We start from the raw sequence: 19207 nt of genomic DNA on the forward strand, positions 1-19207 counted from the left end.
TGTGGCCCGCTGTAAAGTGCATGGATGGCCAGCACTGCTGGATTTTCAAACCCTTAAAGGCTCGAGCTCTGGCCTCCCTGAAGGCTTGCTGGGGAAATTTTGGATTGTGTTTAAAAAAAGAAGACACATACACACATTGGCACCCTTTTTTTTTTTTGTTCTGAAGGGACCCCTGTGTGCCTTTTTATCCTTTCCTCCCACCTGCTCATCCCTTCTGACACTCTCTGTAGCTGAGACCACTTGTGTTTTATTTAGCTGAATTTTCCGGTCAAGGTTGTTTAGTATGTTTTCGAGACACTTCAGGGTAGTAGGTGTTACTGTAGTACACGTATATTGAGGCTCATTAGTAAGTAAAATACTGCTGCATTCCTTGGTCCACATCCTGTGATCACACATACCCCTCACACAAATATCTGCAGTGTACCAGTTCACACTATGTTGGCCACAAAAGTCCCTGAGCCCTTCTGCTGAAAGCTGCACTTCTCACCTTCTGAACCTCCGTGGCAAAGGCATCTCCAGGGAGAGTTTTTTACCTGTGGCTGATGAAATGGTACCTACGTTTGGTGTCCAGTTGCCCATGTAACTCTGAGTGGCCAGTGAGGCTATATGAAGGGCCTTTGCAAAGCTCGCAACTGTGACTGAAAGCCAGGAGCAACTCAATGCTCTGACAATGATTATTTACCATTTTCCCATGTTACACGCTGTATTTGGTCATGTTCAGTAACTCTGTAGTAATCAGACAAGATGGAACGGCGGCTTGTCAGCTGATTTAATTAAAACCACATCGTCTTTTTTTTTTTTTATTGCCTCTCACACATCATTAATATTCTAAGACGCGCCTGCAATCTGAAGATTGGAATCAGCCTCATTGTGCTCTTTCCAAGCTTGAATTCCCAGACACAAACCTGGGAAAGAGTTTTAAAGGGACAGGTAATAGTTAGAAGCTAATTTGATTACATTGAAATGGACCAGTCATTGGTCCAAATAAATGCTTATTAAGGGACCAGTCTTTCAGGTTGCTTTTAAATACAGTGCAGGCTTTGCTTCCATGGATATGAGTGGGAATAGAATGTATTTAGGATTTCCCAGGAATCAGATCTTTGCTCTGCAGATGCATTTGCTCTGCAAATGGTTGGTTATGCAAATATATTTAAAAGACTTGAGAAAATAGCACTGCACCCCTTTAGCTTGGTTTATTATTTACATATTTAGCAACAGTGTTGTATCATTCCTTTTCTGGAGTGACAGGTAAGATGTGTTTCACAGTGATAGTATATCATCCAGCATATGCACTTGACTTACAACTAGACTACAAGAAAAAAGAAAATCTAGCATTTAAAATTATATACAGCAGTTTATTTAAACAGCAATTAACTTTCATCAACAGTATGTGCATTTCTGTTTTCTTTAAGAAATGCTGCCATTCTTAGTCACAGCTGCAGCCCTCCTGCAGCATCCTGTTACTCAGTGACTTGAACCAAGCTTCAGATATTTCACAGTCAATTACCATACAGGTTTCTTATGTTAAAATTAAGTCAACTGGTGTCAACAACCACTGCTGAATGAAGGTAAAAGCTTGAGAACATTTTGCATAACAGTCATCAGCGTAGCTGATAGCTATTACAGTGTTCTTGTGCAGTAAGCCTACGCAGATCCTATCTCTCCTGCCTGTCTGTTCCAACATGCATCTCATCTCATTTGCAACCCTTTGCTTTAATTAGCTGAAGTCTTTGCTTCAGTCTTTCATATGTCAACCAGCCTGTGTACACTTCCATATTTTTAATCAGTAGCCTGTTTTCTTTACTTTGTCATTCGCACTAGCATATAAATCTGCCCTTCTTATGATCCTCACTGCTTGGTAGAAGTCAAAACATGCTGTTCAATTTTCCTGTTCACTGATTTCCATTTGTTTCATGTTCAAATGCTGGCTCTTTTCCCCCTTTTGGGCATGCTGTGAGCATTAAACTTAGTGATTAGATGCCAAAAAACTAGTCCTTTTCCCCTTCTGCGCCCATGAACAGGTCATCCTAACCCTTGCTGGGATGCTTGCTGCAACAACGTGCCCTGTGTGTGTGCAGTCAGCCTAAATGGGGCTCGCTGCATGGGACCAGCGCAGGCTGACAGAGGTTAGCTAATGATGACTAATAAAACAGGTGCAAAACTTATGTGCTCTCCTAGGGTCGTGACTGGCTTCTTGCTCCTCCTTCTCTCTTTTTTCTTTTCTTTCTTTTTTTTTTTTTTTTAATTGAATCTATTACAACAGAATATTTCATTTCACTCACAACACAGCCGAATCCTGAGACACCAAGACTTAAAAATAACTGGACATAAAAGAATGAGAGGGTGACACGTGTCTGTCCTCTGGCTTTCAAATTTTCCAGTTTACTGAGGGGGATCTGAGGTTGTCTGTAGCTGCGTGACAGGTGGGGTGGCTGGCTCTGACATCTGTGCCTGTGGCTGATCCCCAAACTGAGCCTGGAGCATGTTCAGGATGTCATCTAGCTTCTGGTCCATCTGCATGACCTGTTAAGGAATCAGAAAGCAGACAAGCTGTCAAGTGGTTGCACGTGCTTCTGGTGGGAGGCATTAGGGAGCATGGGCATTTCAAAACCATCAACTCCTCTGAGTTTTGTCTAGCCTCTAGAAAGACCGAATGACACTATGAAGTACAGGGAGGGGTGTAAAGCCATGTGAAGCAGCAGTAGCAGGACAGGACATTGGTGGTCCGAGAACTTGACTGCTTGAGTCAGATATTTTGTTTCTCAGCCTTTTCCCAGGGTTGCTAGCTTCTCTTGGTGATGATACATCCTGCAAATATCTGCCCTGAAACTCTCTTTTGCTCTTTGGTTTATCGTGAATGTTTTTTCCCACTACCTCTCCCAATGCTTCACCACCCTTAGTTGTAGGACATCATGCTTTCCATTACTGTCTTGAGAAACGAAACAGCTCCCCTCCCTTCAGACTGTAAATAGATGCCTCTGTGATACATGTTACAGTCAGAGATCCTACCAGATAGGGTGTTTATTCCCATGCATTGTTAGGAGGATAGCCTACTAAAAACCACATAATAATACCAATGAGTTCATTAAAAAAAACAACAAGCGTTCCATAGGAAGCTCGACATGCTAATCCCTCCTCTCATTTATTTGTTTTCCATCTGAAATTTCTCAGGCATAGTCTCAAGGCAAAGGAGTCTTTTCTGTTTACTATTAATATTACTTTTAAGCAGGGAAAGGCAAATTAGGATTTTTAAAGGGATGCTGCTTTTGTACGTTCTGCTTCTTTTTGGAAATTCTGGTCTTTTCTAGGAGCACCTAGCAGGCATTAACCCATTGCAGCGGTAGGGCTTGCCTTCAGTGTAAATGGCATCCCGCTTAGCTTAGCATCAGCCAGTGGGACAGGCTGGGGACTGTTGGCTGCTCTTGTCTGCTCTAAAAGCAAAACTGTGGCCAGCATCATGTAAGCAACTGGGATCACTTCTGATGATGCTTGAATACAGTGCAGCTTTGTGTAATAGGTGAGCCCAAGACAAATGAGCATTTTGAAGAGCATTGGATGGTTCACTTTACAGTTATCTGCTGTGAAACTCTGAGCTTTCTGAAAACTGTGATCTGTCCCAGTGGGTCTAATAAACTTTGATAGCAAACCTTTTAAAGCGATATCAGATCTAAACTGAGCTTTCATTAAAAAGGGAGACAGAGAGAAGGAGAGAGGGAAGGATTCCAACCTTTTTCTGTGCAAAGATAACTTTGGAAATAGTAATTGGCAGCACAAACTGAAAGTTTTGCAGTCTGAGATTGCTTTAAAAGCCAAGGCAAAGAAAATCACCTTATCTGCCTTCCCCTCCTCTGCCTTTTCTCAATCCAAGTGTCGTCTCCCTGCAGGGCCCCTCAAACCTCAAGGTACCAGGAGCTTATTCAAGTTGTATCATTTTGGCAACCGCTATTCTCTCCTATATACAACCTGCTGGGGGAAGGAGGAGTGGAGTATCTCTCCTACCTCATGGAGGAAGAGATGTGCTTATCTCTCTTTCATTTCTACTGTCATGACTACTATCTTCTAGTAGAAAAGGCCCTCTCCCTGCCTCTGCTTTGGTGTGGGTTACCTGGGGCTGTATTTTCAAGCAGCAAGGACGGAGTATTTAGGGCATGGATTGGACAGCATAGCCCTTCACAATTATTTCGGCAGGGCAAGGTGTGCGGGCACAGGAGGATGGGGCTGCTCACTGCGGTACCCCTGGGTGCAGGGTGGCTGGTGCTAAGCCCAGCTTGGGAAGATTCACAGTCAAACAGCAGCTCAAGTAGATATTGACACTCTTTGTTTGAGGGGAAGGGACCGCAGCAGAGGTTGTGTCTGGCAGAGGTGCAGCTGCCTCCCGGTCAGCCTGACCCCGTGCTGTCAGTAGCATCTCTGCTTTGTCCTGTATTTAATGATCTTCTAGGAGGGACTGGTCCATACTGCCACAGCAGCTCTCTGGTGTGGTCACCAACAGAAGCACTGACAGTGCACTCATCTTGGGCACAACAGCTACATGTTTTGCTCAGCATTAAATTGGTTAGAAGTCTGGAAGTCACTAGTGGTTTAAGGGTTAAGCAGCATGGAATTAATTTAAAAACCACAGCCTTTATTTTTTCCTCCATTCTTGAAAAGCCTGTTTGGCTGATGCTGGTAATGACTCAACAGAATCTTTCTTAAGCAGAAATGTTGTGCAGAGCAGAAACTAAAGCAGAACTAATACATTACAGTAGAGTAAAAAGAGGTGTAGGCAGGGAAATGAGATCAGGCAGATGAAAGATGTTTTGGGGCTTTCTTTTGTGAGGCTTTGTTGATTTTGATCTGCACACTTGATCTTAGATAAGCTATGCCTGCATATTCCATATCATTTAAACTTTTTGTATTTCTCTGTATTTTGCCAAATTAAGGAAAGAATGTGATGTGGAATAATTTTATGCACTTTTCTTTCCAGGAGAGGAGGAGGGTGGAGAATGTAAATATTCATCTGTAGGCAGGGAAAAAGAGAAGTTCATACATAAGGGAGTAGATTGTACTGCACTTCTGTCACGTCTTCCACACAAGGATCTGCAAATATTTCCTGAACATTGACAAATGAAGCTACTCAGTTCTCTCATGTCAACTGTATACATGGGCTTTAGTAGTAATTTTTGAGACGAGAAACAGGACCCTGCAAAATTAAGGGAGCTGTTAAGAAGATGTGGTCAGTTGCAGATCTCTTCTAATCCTTAGCTTTGTATTTTATACACAGGATGAAGCCACCACTTTATGGCTTCTGGTGCTCTAGAATACACCTTACTTTGAATATGCAGCTAGTCTGGTAAAGCTTTAGTCAGAAAGCCAAATTCTTAAGTACCTTGTTGAAAAGGGGTCAAATTCGGAGGGTGGTTGACTGTGATGAAAGAGTGACAAAAGGAGAGCTGTGGACACTTCAAGGCTTGACTGAAGTCAGTAGGATAACTTGCAGGGCAAGAAGACTTTTCACACAGATGAAGGTTTTTTCACAAGAAAGTCCTAGTTTTAGATTTGTCCAAAACAATCTAGCACTTTAGGTTTCTCCAAAACCACTTTCTTTAAGCTCAAATGGAATGAGTTGCTGGTTTTGAGTAACACACCCAGGCAATCGTGGAGGCAAAGAGTTAAGTTGTGCAACATGTTTTTTGGCTGAGTAAAGTGAGAAGCCATCCGGGGCTGGCCTCAGAGTTTCCAGAGAGATGTGATATGCCCTTCGCAGGCTTGGTGGAGACAGGTGAGTTTGGCAGCTGTCCATGGGCAAATGGCAACAAAACTTCTGTTCTCCCACATCACAAAAGCGCTCCGGAGATGATCTATAAAATTGTTAAAATGCTTTTATATTCTTTCAACTGCCCTGTAGAAAGGAGACTTGCAAAAGCAGTTTAAAATATTACACTGTTGTTATTGGGGCTGTGAGGTGAACTGAACGAGTGTTGAAATGTGTATTCATTTTAACATTCCCCTGTGAAAAAGGGCTGGACTCCATGGTGACATGCAGGACTGGTAGACAATGAAAATGTCTTCCAACCAGCTCCAGTGAGTCACAGCAAGCCCTGAAGGGGAACTGGGTCAGTCAACCTGTGGGACCCAAGGTGTCCCCACCATTCACCTGGAGCACCAGGTTGGCTTTCAATACCTATGTGCTATTTGTGGTTCCTTTTGAGCCCCTGTTTGTGAAAGCTGGTGTCTCAACCCTTTATCTAAATACCCCATTTCTGCAGATATGCCTTGTGGAGAAGGGGACCCTAGGAATGGCAGCAGCATGGAGAAGGGGGCCTGCATCTTGCTGTGGATTTACCAGACTCTAGACAGATTCCTAACTCCCTTGAGAGCTTTTTTTTCTGACATGTTTTGCACACGCACACCATAAGCAAAATGCATGTGTGGAAGACTCAGTTGGAGTAGCCACGTGGTCACCCCCAGATCCTCTCACTTTAAGCCAGAAAAAATCCCTTCCCCCAGGTTGTGCCTATCTTTTTAATATGATTTCTGGAGGCTGGGAAAGCCAGTATCAATTATGTGTACAATACACTGACTTGAACTGTTTCCAGAGGAGTAGCAGAAGGGGAAGATGGCCTGCTGTAGGACTGAAGTAAATTCATAAACCCACAAACATGCTCATATGTTGCTAAGTAGACAGAGCTTTATATCAAAAGCTAAACTCATAAATCAATTAAAGTTGCTGTTGCCTCAGCTCTCTCCCTGCCTGTAGCAGTCCTACACGAAGTGATCAAAATGGCAGAGCTGTATGCATGTTGCATGTCTGCAACATCTCTGGGCTGCTGGTACTGGGAATGCAGCATGAAATGGAGGAGGGAGAGAACCCAGCCCAGTTTGTGCTACCAATCAAAATGTCATGGAGGAACAGCAAGTTCTGCTTTTGGTTAAGCTGGATGGACTTTGGCTTCCCGTTTGCCTCACTCAAGTGGGGAAAACTGTGAAGCTGTGTCCACAGGACAGCCCAAGGTATCGTGGCAAGGGTGGAGGACTGGAAGAGCCACTGCATTGTTGAGCCACATCCCCTGCTATAGCAGCCACTGTACAATGGATACTTTGGTTCTGGCAACCCCATGAGACATCCAGGTTTTCGATCCCCAACACGCAGCCCTCATCCTACAACAAACTACAAACCTAAGCATGGACAACCAAGAGCCACCAAAGCACAGTGGGCCACAGGACAAGGGCAAGCAAACGCATTCCCATTCTTGGGACACAGGAGCTGTAGCAAAGGCTGGAAGTAGAGGAAATGGTGAGGTCTTAGGAGGACATGTCTAGGTGGTAGTAAGCCCAGAGGTGGGCCACTGCTAGTGGGCTGAGCTGGGGGCCATGGTGGGAAATACTTGATCTGAGGGCTCTGACACCAACTGCTTAGGAAAGAGTTGTCCAATGGGTCACATTTATTTTGTGTGGAGAGAACACTGTATAAGAATCTTTGCCATGAACTATTCTGTCTGCAGGTATTTATTCCTGAATATTTCCAGCTTGTTAGCTGTGGTAGGTCACTTAAAGTCTAGTTCATAGGAGAAAATAGTATTAATTTAGTAAAATCAGATATTATTTAGTTGAACTAGTGCAATCCATTTTATGGATGATTCGATTTCTGACTTGTGCAACGTATTGATTTAGCTTAAGCCCATTATTCAGAAATTCATGCCATTTTCTCATGTTGACCAAGTCTGTCACAAGATTTTTCTTCTCATACCAGATGGTGGACTGATTTGATTAGATCCTGTAAAGTCTATGTTTAGCTTTATAAGCACATCTGGTCTTGTAGCTTCTCTCTGCATACAGTTACACCCAATTATTCAAACATACTAATTGCCTATCGTATAGTTTGAAGTCTGAGTTGTTTATTTTAGGAATCACTTTATTTTTAGCATGTCCCTCAGTGGATTTATTGCTGTCCAGAAACTGCTGATTTGAGGGAGGGAAATCTTTTCTTTACAGCATTGCATATGAAACTGCCTCCCTCTCACCTTGCTTGTCCCCTGTTGGAGAAATTTCACTGAGGTGAAATGCTGAAACTGCTGAAGCATTTTTTTTTTTTTTTTAAATCATGGCCAGACAATGTGGATGATGATGTAGTCTGTTGGGATCTGTCTGTGTGGATTCAAATGGTCATGCCAGCCATAGAGACCATGACTAGCTTGAGGAGATTTCTCTTGTGAAAGATGCGGCTGGAGGGCAGCCTCTGTGTGTCTGGTCCAACAAAAGGCTTATGAATGTGTTAGCTTGAAGCATGTGAAGAGTCTTGCTGAGTTCACCAAATATTTAAGTGCTTTGCTGGACTGGAGCCAGAAAGGTTAACGGTTTGCAAGACTATACCTTTAGGATAAACTTTCAGAGTCTCCTAAAGTAGTCATACACACATATGCACAGAAATATATCTACACCACCATTTTTTAAGTCTCTGAGGAATGTTAATTGACATCTACTGTGGCATCCTTCATAAAATGACTTTGGCATTAGTATTAGCAGAGAACAGGCAGCTCATCTCCCCTTTTAAAACAACAACACCAAAAACAACAACAAGAGGGTTTTAATGAACGGGTTTCCATCAACTGACTGTTTTTGGAATTAGCTGTAATAGACTGGGATTTGACCTCAGTCCCAAAACGATGCTGTATCCCAAAGCAAGGTTGCCACGTGGCACATATGCAAGGAAACGTCTCACTCTGGTATGTCAATGTCTTGTAGCCAATTGGTGAGTGCTGCCATAACACTGAGCCATGGAGCTCCTAACTTTGTTGCCCTAAGGGTGCAGATAGCACAAAAAGACCAGCTTCAGTCAGTAGAAGCTTTTGCCACTGACCTCAGAGATCAGGTAAACAGGTGCATAAGTAGAAGCTACACAAAGCACGCTCCCATGACAGCTTGTTGTTCCGTCAGACCCAACTCTCCATGAACACCAAAAAATATATAAACCAGCAGACTGTCTTGTTTGACTTATTCTGTGTACCCCTTAGCAGATATCAGTTGTTTATTTTCATTCTGTGAAACTTATCTAGATAAGTCCACAATTTTCCAGGCCTCCCTTCCTTTATCCTAAACATCCCCACCCACTCTTAGGTCAGGTGTTATAACCTTTGATGGCCTAGAATACAGTAATCTTTATTTTAAGTGTAGCTTCGTTTGTTTTGGTTTCCATCTACCTTTCCTGTTTAAATGAAAACACAAAGGTCTATCCCTCTGCGTTTTGTTCCAGGGGTATTTCCTGTCGGTACCCTTTTGGTGAGCATTATATTTTTACATTTCCTATGCCACAGTTGCACTGATGAACCTCTTCAGTAAGACCTGTGCCTGTGGTTGCTGCTTCTGGTGTCAGGTGCCATTTGCTCAACTGCTAAGCAACTCTTAAGAGTTCAGCCCTGTGTTTCTAAAGGAGGCCTGCTCAGCACATGGATTATGTTGGCTTCCTAAGCAAATGAGGTTTAGCTGATGATGTATCTGTGTATATGTTGCCACAGCAGCTTTGAAGTAAGCTGGCCAGCTTCAGACATATTTGCCAGAGAGACAGAGTCCTTACAGATAAAAAGTTTGGACACTTTCCTGAAAGTCCAGCCCTTGAGCAGAAGACAGACATCCAAATTAACGCTTCATTGAAGGAAGGGCAGAAGAGGAAGGTGAACTGTATTATTAGACCCTGGAGAATCCACACAGGATGCCCTGACCACAGGAAAAGCTTTATTCAGCTCTTGCCCCTTATTAGCTTTGGATAATCAACCACAAAATATAGAGCCACAGGAAACCAGGCAGCATAATTTCTACTGCTCCCAACAGTGCTCGTTTCTAGCTGAAGAAATCCAAGTGGTGCCACTTGTACAGGATACAAGGGTAACTTCCCACCACCGCTGTTACGCAGCAGCACTTGGCTGCTGTGGGCTGTAACTTCTGCAGGAGTTTGTCTCATTTCAGCTCTATGTACATGCACCTGTCTGGCTGTTTGCAGCCTGTGCTTTGAAACTTCTTTTTTCCACCCCCCCTGGTTTTCCTATAGTAGGTAAAACAGACCTTGCAGAACTCTCTTTCTACTGATTTACATGCATAAATGGTTATTGTTGTTGTTGCAGGACATTTCATTCTTCACCCTCCTCCAGATCCTGCTCAGATCCTGCCTGTAATCTTGCCATCTCTCTTTGCGACATCGCTCTCCAGCCACACCCTGGATGACGCACTGCCATTTCTCAGCTCATTACATTGTGTGGCTACAAGTCCTGCTGCAAAACCAGCGTGGAAAGAAACAACACACAAAAATAACAAAGCTAGTCCAGCCTCAAAGGTGGATATGCAGCTACTGTGAGTCACACCTTAATTTCACAATAAAGCAGCTTTGGAACTCATGCTCCAAGATGCTGAATAATTTAATTTTTAAATCTCTAAACAATATCTAACAGAGACAAACAAGAAAAGAAAATGCACCTCTGAGTATTTAAAGGGTGCCAAAGGAGTACAGAGAAAGAAGTGACTTTAGCCTTTCACTAGATCGATGTGATAAGCTCAGTATTTTAGATGGGTGTGATGAACCTAAACCTTTGAAGAGATGGTATCAAGTCTTCCACTCTCTGATTGTTTTGACTTTACTTTTCCTTTTTTGAGTTCTATTAAATCTCCTTCATGAGAACAAAATCTAACCTCACCAGGCTTGACCAGTTCCTGTAATGAGGACACTTTGGGCTATGCTGCAGCTGCCTTATTTTTTCTCAGCTTATTTGCAATGATTACTTACTGATACTGAAAACAGTGAGTGGATTCCCTTAATCCAGGTCTACAGACCTGACATCTAGTTCAGATGACATCTAGTTAAGCTAACCTCTAGTTAGCACAGGTGATGGACTGTGTATGACAAGGTAACATTTATATGTCTTATCACATGTATTTATACACAACTGCCCTCCATTGACACTCACACACACAAAGCTTTACTTCAAATTATCAGTTCATCTTTTCTTATAGATTGGCAAGAAAGGCAAAGAGAGAGGGAGTGTTATTATTGAGACAAGCACAGGCATTATGGTGATGGCGTTCTAGATAGCGAGACATGTAGGTACTAGAAAAGTTCCAGGCAGTTCTTGTAGGACTAGACCAGGACTTCATAAAACCAAGCTCCAGCCTACTACTCAGTGCAGCCTTCTTGCGCTGAGGGCAAGTCACTTTCTGGATAAGTCTTATCAATATTTGTTAACCACATGGATCAAATAATCTGCCATTTCTTATCTTTCAGACACGAAATCATAGGAAATTGGGTAGGTTTGAGTCTTGGTACAAACCCGAAGACATTAGAAATTAGAAGAGGAATCTAAAATGTGGACTGAAATGCTGACTGTAGGAAGGAACAAAATTCTAATGAAAAAAGCGATCAGTTGGAATAGGGCAGGAGGAGAGAAGATGATGGTGCTCCTTTGCCTTGTCTACGGATGGCTCTTTGCAGATTGAAATGGACACAACAGAGCAAGGCTGGAAGTGTGGCATGGTGGTCATACCAGGAAAAAGCATTAATTGGGAAGCAAAAGGATGATTGCCTAGGCATAAGAGGGTGTCACTGGGAGGCCACCATCTGGGTTTCTGTTTTCAGCTCTGTAAAAGAATCAACATACCATTTTAGCCAAACCCTGTAGCAAAATTAAGGGCTGGTCTGTGCAAAGATTTGTGCTGATGTCAGGAAATCAAGCCTACAACACACCTTTCATTGTTTCAGGGCAACGTGTGCCTGGGCGCCCATTTTGATGTGCCCTATGTCAGTGAAAGCGATGAAATAAGCTTGATAGGAGCTAACTCATGAGAGCCTTGGAAAATGACAACTGTACCTTTGTCCTATGCAATGTTGAAAAGCGTGAATGAAAACTTCTGCCCTTATTTCTTCTCTAGTCTGCATGGGACAAGTTTCTCTGGTCACCTTTACATAACAAGTTCACTGAAACTCTCGCACCCTTTGAAGGGTGCCGCAAGCCTTGCTCAACGCACGCAACACAGTCTGAGGAAGAAGATACAACAGCATAATGTGGTGTTATGTATTTAAATAATAAGGATTACAAAACACTATTGTTTGCTCATTAAAACACAGAAACCCAAAGCAAGTAAAATGTTATCAGACAGTGCTGATTGAGGGTGTAGCAGTTCTGGATTCTTACTGATTCAAACATACTTTGCTGAACCCTTTGGTTTTAGCCTGTCTGGCTTATCTGTCATTCGATGGATTTTACTAGCTTGCTTGTGTTTACCAGACCTGATTAGCAGCACTGCCTCACATGTATTTTTAATGAGCTCTTGAAAAGTCACAGTGAGTGGGTGGACTCTGGACTGCCTGGTCCAGTTTTGCAGCCGCAGTGACCTGATGTTGAGGGTGTCTGTCTGTCCAGTCATACTGCCAGGCAGCATTTGCTCCCAGATCAGCAAAAGCCAGAGGCGTGAACTGTGGAGGAAAAACAACTACACAGCAAGAAACGGTTCGTGACTTGAGCTGAGATTGCTCACCTGGAAGGGTCTGAGCAATGCATGGAGTGTAACAGCATAAATCAGTGCCTAAACTGGCTATAGCTATGGTAACTGTGGATGCAGAACATCAGAAGAGATTGCAGGGAGAATGAATTTCACTTGATTTGTCTTTTTTCTCCTTCCCAAGCTAGAAAATTATTTGCATAATAGGTTCTGTAGCTAAAGAGATGTCCATAGGCATTTAAAACACTGAGAATAAGAGGCTGAGTAAAGCGGATTTTCCAAATCTAGAATCTCAATAGTGGACATTTTCCATTACTTTGGTGCTTGAAAAATAGCAGAGAATTTTGAAAAATCAGCATGGCTACATCCCCAGGGGAGACTCAAAGAATTAATTAAAGAAAGGGAGGTGTCTTATTTGAACTCTGCTGAGTTAGATGGATTACCCATGAAAGCTGGCATTGACAGGACAGCTCTATGAAGAAGCCTGTGGCAGAAGTACTGGTGTCTTATACAAACAATAGGAGACAGGGCAGGAGATGCAAAGCCATAATTGCCAGATAGATTTCTTCCTCATGAGGCATATACTAAGTCAGCAGAAACCTGCTTCAGTTTTCTGTTGCAAGGCACTGTACGGTTAGTTAAGGAAAAAAAAATCAGTTATACCCACTATTGCTCTTACAGCTCTTTGGCCTTATACTGCAGGGAGTACTGCTGGGGAGAGGAATATTATAGATCTTGCTCAGAGAAACAATAATTTTTTCTCTTGGGTGTCTCTTGTTTTTCATATATCATTGAAGAGAAAAAGCACAGCAATAAAAAGGGACATGTATTAACATGAACATTGAGGTGTAAGTATGTGAGAATGGCCTGGTGAGATTTCACTGTCCCAGCATTTAGTAAAATAATTTAAGTGGGTGCTGCAGTGTAATTAAGATTTTGGGTTACCAGCTTTTTTGACATTCTAAAGGTAGAACTAGGAAGCCATGGAGGTTTTTATGCAACTTTCTGCCGTGGGGGGAAACAAATCTTTTTCAGGTCAATAAGCTAAAATTCATTAATAAAATAGGTACTTGTTGAGACTACTGAGAACCTCACAGACATAATTTCCTGGCTTCACATCTACTTGTTCTTTTATTACTGTTACTCATTATACACTACGACTCTAATCTACTAACTCAATATATGTATATATATCTATGTTGTATTTAAAAATGCCTGGGTTATTTTTTGTTCTGTAGTGTTTCTCGTCCTTTCAGAGCAAGCTTTTTTAACTCCATATTGAACTAGTTAGTTATCAGTGAGAAGGAAAATAAGATATCTATATCTTTTTGTTAGTTAATGCTATAGAAAGCTTTCACTTTCATGTTTTAATGCATATGAAAAATCCCAGCTGTGACTGGTTGCACCAGTATACTGTAAACCAAAAATAACCACCACCATGAATCCATGACATTGAAGCTCTGGTTTTGGCTGCCTGACCACCGTGCATGGCTTCCTTCACTGCATGCCCAGCTCTGAAACCAAGATGAAGGAGCGTGCTTAAGACCCACTGCTGCTGCTGAAGGCACAGCCCTGCCCACCCCAGCTGTAACCTCCTGACCTCCTTGTGCTATACGAGTCCACAGTCCAACCTTGGCTGGACTCAGGAGCAAGCCCAGGAGAGCTGTGCAGCACAGCACAGACTACCTGTGTAGGAAAGCTGCCCCAGCCTGAATCCCAGGGCCAGGGATGCTTCCTCCTCCATGCTTAAATGACTCTTTTACTGCCTGCAGGTTACACAGGAGCAGTGGTGAAAAGCAAAACCTCTAAGTGAACCAAGGTCATATGCTCTGCTCCAGCTGAGGCACTGTGCACTCCATCAAAAAAAGCTGGGGTTCTTTGACCTTCTTTCTCTTACCTCTGGCACAGTCAGCTGAAATATCCTTAGTAAGACACATTACTACTTTTATCTAGGAATTTGAGCTAAGTTTTTAATTACTGTTAACAAGGAAGTGAATTTTATATTCTGCAAAAAATATATAAAAAAAAAAAAAAGTTGTCCAGACCCCTAGACCATACCAAACCTGGCTAAAAGCAAATAATTTCTTTCCCATGAATCTAAACTTTTCTCTTTATTATTTGCAAATAATTTTCAGAAGACAAGATCACTGTGAAATACATGCCCCCACAAGTTTTCATTTTAAAAACACTGAAATACCTCCATTCAAATCTTCACTTGTTTTTGCTTGTTGTTTCTAGAAACTTCATGAAAACCAATATGATTTTCTGTAGCACAGCAGATCCTGCAAATTTTACCAGGGAAGATGCATTTTGATGTAAAAGCCCCTGCCAGCTCTAGTTCAAACCCTTGTGTCTTAGCGTATGTCACAAGCGCATGTTGTCTTGCACAGCCGGACAGTGTGGGAGTCCCAGGATCCAACCTCCCTTTGCAGCCTGTGGAGGAGTCAGGGTGACCTGCAAGCCAGGAGGTCTCAACTCCCCTAAGATGCTGGATGCTCTGGCAGGGTCACCAGGCCATAGCTGGCATGGTGCCGAGCCCTATAATGTGCAGGTTCTTTTTGGTACTCCCCTCCTCTCCTGGCAATGGGAGGAGATGTCTGCACCTCCTCTCTCCTGGCCAGGGCAGCCGACGTGCTTTGTGCTAGCTGCCTGCTGCTCCCTTTGTCACAGGCAGGGAGTAAAAGTAGCTTGATTCAAAACACTTTTGTATTATACAATGCATTTATTGGCAGCCAGCTATTTAAAAAGCTCTCCTGTACGCTGCTTGCCCCAAGTGGAGCCCTGTGTACATCCCCTGGGTGTGGGGCTTCCCCCTGTCTGGGAGGATCTTAACTCTTCCCTGCCTCTCTGATTTCAGCTCTAGGCTGGGCACCTCTGTGCCACTATGTTGCCTGACTTCCATGTGGCCAACACCTCACACACTCAGGCTGTTTGGCTGCTTAACCATCATCATTATTTTTGGGGCTGGTACCCTTTGCCTCTATCCACAGCCCTTACAAGAGAGGTGGAAGGGGAGCAGCAGCCACGCATGCAAGGGGGTAGCAGTGAAGACCTGCACATCTGTGCTGCCACCCAAAATGCCGTGCCTCCTCCCAGCCCCCTGCTCATAGTTTCTATCCCAGTGGCCTCCCCTCCGGGACTCGGGTGAGCACGCCGAATGATTACTCAGCTGAAGATGGCCACAGTGCTAAGCCTAGGGCAAAGCAAAGGCCTTGGTACAGGATTTCAGACATGGTTCTGTTCACTTGCAGCAGTCAGGCACCTACGGCGAATGCAGCAACCTGAAAAATTATTTTAGAGGCACCCTGGCACTCATAAGTGTATCTGCATGGGCAGCCGGGGAAGATTAAATCCTCCTGTTAGCCACAGAGCAGCGTGGTGTGGCAATTAGTATGTTAAGCAGAGCTGAGAGAGACTTTTGTAATGAAACCAAAAACTTGGCTGGCCCCCAAAATCTGCAAAGGTTCAAGAACCTTTCAGTAAACCTGGACTGAGCCTTGGCAGATTAATAATTTCAAGGAGGAACTGTTAAAAACACCCTGGTCTGTGCACGATTTTGAGCCCAGACCCGGCCACACTTGGCACTTTGGGAGTTTTCCTTTAGGTTTTTTGCATACAAATCCAAAACACAATGTAGACTCAGCAGGGAGGAACCGATGCAAACCAAAACTGCTGAGTTTTGCACAGCTCTAATTATAATCTCCTCACAGTCCTGGTTTTATTTATTATTGTTTGTACTGTGGTAGCAGCGCGGGGCTCCAACCGGCTTCGGGGCTGCGCTGTGGTGGGTGTTGCAAAGGCAGAAGAAGGAGGCAGGATGCCCAGCCTGAAGAGTTTTTAATCTAAATAAACAAAAAAGATAAAGAATGAGGGAAAGACATGAAATGTGTAAGCAATGTGATTAGGGGGTGTTGGCAAAAAAACCCACTTTTCTTAGCGTCTCTCTCACCCACATGTAAAATCATGTCTATTTACCCCGTAAACTCTTTGGGGTCGGGGCTGTGTTTTCCAAAATGCAGAGGGAGATGGGATGCAAGAAATGGGTAGAGAAACAGAGGTGCTGGAGAGTAGCAGCAGGATCAGGAACCCTGAGGATGGTTCTGCTGGATTTCGGCAGCGAGGGTGGGAGCAGGAGGCAGGCAGTGGGGAGAGTGGCAGGGGGGACAAGGGAGACAAATGGCACTTCCCAGCATAAGTCAGGTCAGAAAACTCATCACATGCACCACGATGACCTGGGACAAGTCGCTGGACTGCTCTGTGTTGTAGTTTCCTATAGGGTTGAGCAGAGCTGGAAATATTTCCCTATATGGCATAATTCTTCCTTGATGTAAACTGCTTTGAGATGCTCAGGTGAAAGGTGCTAGAGGAATGCAAAGATTTATTTTTCATAAACCTCCTCACATGTTCTTTTCACTGCCAAGTCAAGGCCTGAAGCCAAGAATTTTAGAGATGCCTATATCTCTCTCACTATATATATATATATATATACACACACACGAATATAAAAATATATTTATGAAAGAGGCCAAGGTTTATTTTTTAGAAACAAAGCCTTACGTTAGATTTCCTAAATCTATATATAGGAACTTAAATGAATGGTCAGGTTTAAGATCAAGACACTTCTTTAAAACTGGGTTCAGGAGTCTAGCTTTAAGTTCTTACTTAAAAATGTTTAGCCACAAGCTAGCTGGAAATTTCATATCTTAAAATAAGTTAGTACTGGCTGTGTGGTGGCATGTTTTTTTTGTTTGTTTTGTTTTGTTTTGTTTTTTTCTTCTTCTAGGATTTAGGTGAAGGTTTGGGTCAGTTATATTATCCCAATTATGCACCATTCTGCAACTATTATTTAAAACAAACAGCTCTCTGAAGCTATTTCTCACAATGGGGAAGATTTATATCTTGAAACTGAAGCCCGTTTTCTCACTGCGTCTATTTTCTACACTGCGTAAACATCCAAGTTTGTTATTGCAGCAATCACCAGCGCGAGCTCTCAGAGCTCATTGCCAGGCTTGTGATATTTATTGTTTGTTAAACCCCAGCTCCTGCAGTGAAGTGATTAGATGAGAACCTCAACTCGCAGTTAAAAAAAAGAAGTAACTTTGCACTGGACGACAGTGCTGGTGAAAGAAACAGGAAAACATGAGTGGAATATATGTAGACAAGGGTCCAAACATCAGAAAGGCGAGCAAAAAATAAAACCTCACATGTATTATTATTTTTAAAGCCTAAAGACTCTTAAGCCAACCTCCCCCTTATAATTTGGAAGAGGGGGGGATGGGCTGAGTCATGACTTCTGACTGCCAAGACATGGCCATGGTAGGGGTTACTCATCGCCTTAGAGCTGCCTGGAGGTTTCTCACCGAGGGGCTGCTCACCCCTCTGCTGAGCTGCACGTGTTTGTTATTGCCGGCTCTTGGGCCTCTGCCACTTTTATTTTTTTCTTTTTCCTTTTAAAACAACTTTACTGAGGCATTCGTTTATGAAAATATCCTGTGCAAGGAATTACACGGAGTTGGCAAACAGAGACAATAGGTCAGTTCCTGGCCCTTCCGAATCTGACAGGATCCCTTTAGCTTTCAACAAAAGAAGAAAAACAGAACTATTAAAAAGTCTCTGCTGCCAAATAGTCAGTAAGTCTATAACAACGTAAAGCAAATGTAAACTTTATATGATGAAATGCATTTTTTTAAAAGCCCTCTTTTCTCAGCAGTTAGATGAGCTTTATATACAATGGGAAGATTCATTTCTGAAGGGAACTCCAGTGTGTGAAACAACCCCCTATGTATCACAGTCTAAAATACCCATTTTACATGAACCAGCAACTGAGGCATCACCTTTACCTTGGGAGAAGCTCATTCAGCCTCCTAATTTATGAAGGCTGCACTTCTCATTGCTCCGCTCTCCGCCTTGCTCTGCCCACAAATCCTCTGGGGAGAGGAGAAAAATACGTCTGCAGTGAAGGAACCTGGCGATTACCAGTGTAACTAAAGGACATTAATAATGGAAAACCAATGTGTAGAGCACAACCAGAACACAAGCAGGAGAAAAATGAGAATGTTTGTGTGTGGAAAAATAGGTATACGAGATTGTGTTTTAAGACATGCAAAGGTCTGGTGTGTATTGTTCACCAAACTATGGATGGGAGCTGGGGACACATACGGGGGTCTGTAGCCAGCTCTGGCCAGACCCTGTGCCCACTCTTGCCCGCAGGCGTGGGAGTGAGCATGAAGAGCGACCCCCTCTGCTTTCTCACTGCTACAGCCCAGAGGAAAGGTCTTGTTTGCACTCAGGGTAATGCTGTGGTGTTTTCCACCCAGTTTCTTCTCTGCGTGGTTGGGTCTGGGCTGTGCATACTGGTATTAGTTCTGAATGAAGTGCCTGCTACAGAGGGTTGGGTACTTGGGAGGATGGAAAGATGACACCAAAGCTCTACACAAAACCTCATGACAGTAGTCACAGGGGAATTGCACTGCGCACATTTTTCTCCACAAAGAAGGCAGAGGAAAGAACATCTCACTCTTGACTTTCCTGCTCCCCTTGAATAGGTCCCTGCTGCAAAAAGTGCGCGTGCCAGATGCCTACAATAGGCCTGCAAACCAGCATAATATTCAGTTTGTTGCTGCTGGCAGTTGTTCCTTTCTTGCCACTGTGGATGCTACCTGTAGTATGTGGCAATAACCTCCATACACAAAAGGCAGGGTGGATCCCAGAAGAGGCAATGGGGAGGAGCATGGTCGTTTCAGCT

The 19207-nt window shown here is 43.3% G+C and overlaps 1 protein-coding gene across 2 annotated transcripts in view; it reads right to left on the reverse strand.

The window, feature by feature from the left end:
* Positions 1–755: 755 nt before the first annotated feature.
* The window catches only part of LOC102092424 (potassium voltage-gated channel subfamily KQT member 1), a 492070-nt gene continuing 473618 nt past the window's right edge, over positions 756–19207 (reverse strand). For both annotated transcript variants that reach the window (XM_021298409.2, XM_065033942.1), the window contains exon 17: positions 756–2523. In XM_021298409.2, the coding sequence (XP_021154084.1) occupies positions 2383–2523 (141 nt within the window). In that variant the 3' untranslated portion in view covers positions 756–2382. The remainder of the gene's footprint in view (positions 2524–19207) is intronic.

This window comes from Columba livia, chromosome 1, assembly GCF_036013475.1.
Source record: "Columba livia isolate bColLiv1 breed racing homer chromosome 1, bColLiv1.pat.W.v2, whole genome shotgun sequence".
Classification (NCBI taxonomy): domain Eukaryota; kingdom Metazoa; phylum Chordata; class Aves; order Columbiformes; family Columbidae; genus Columba; species Columba livia.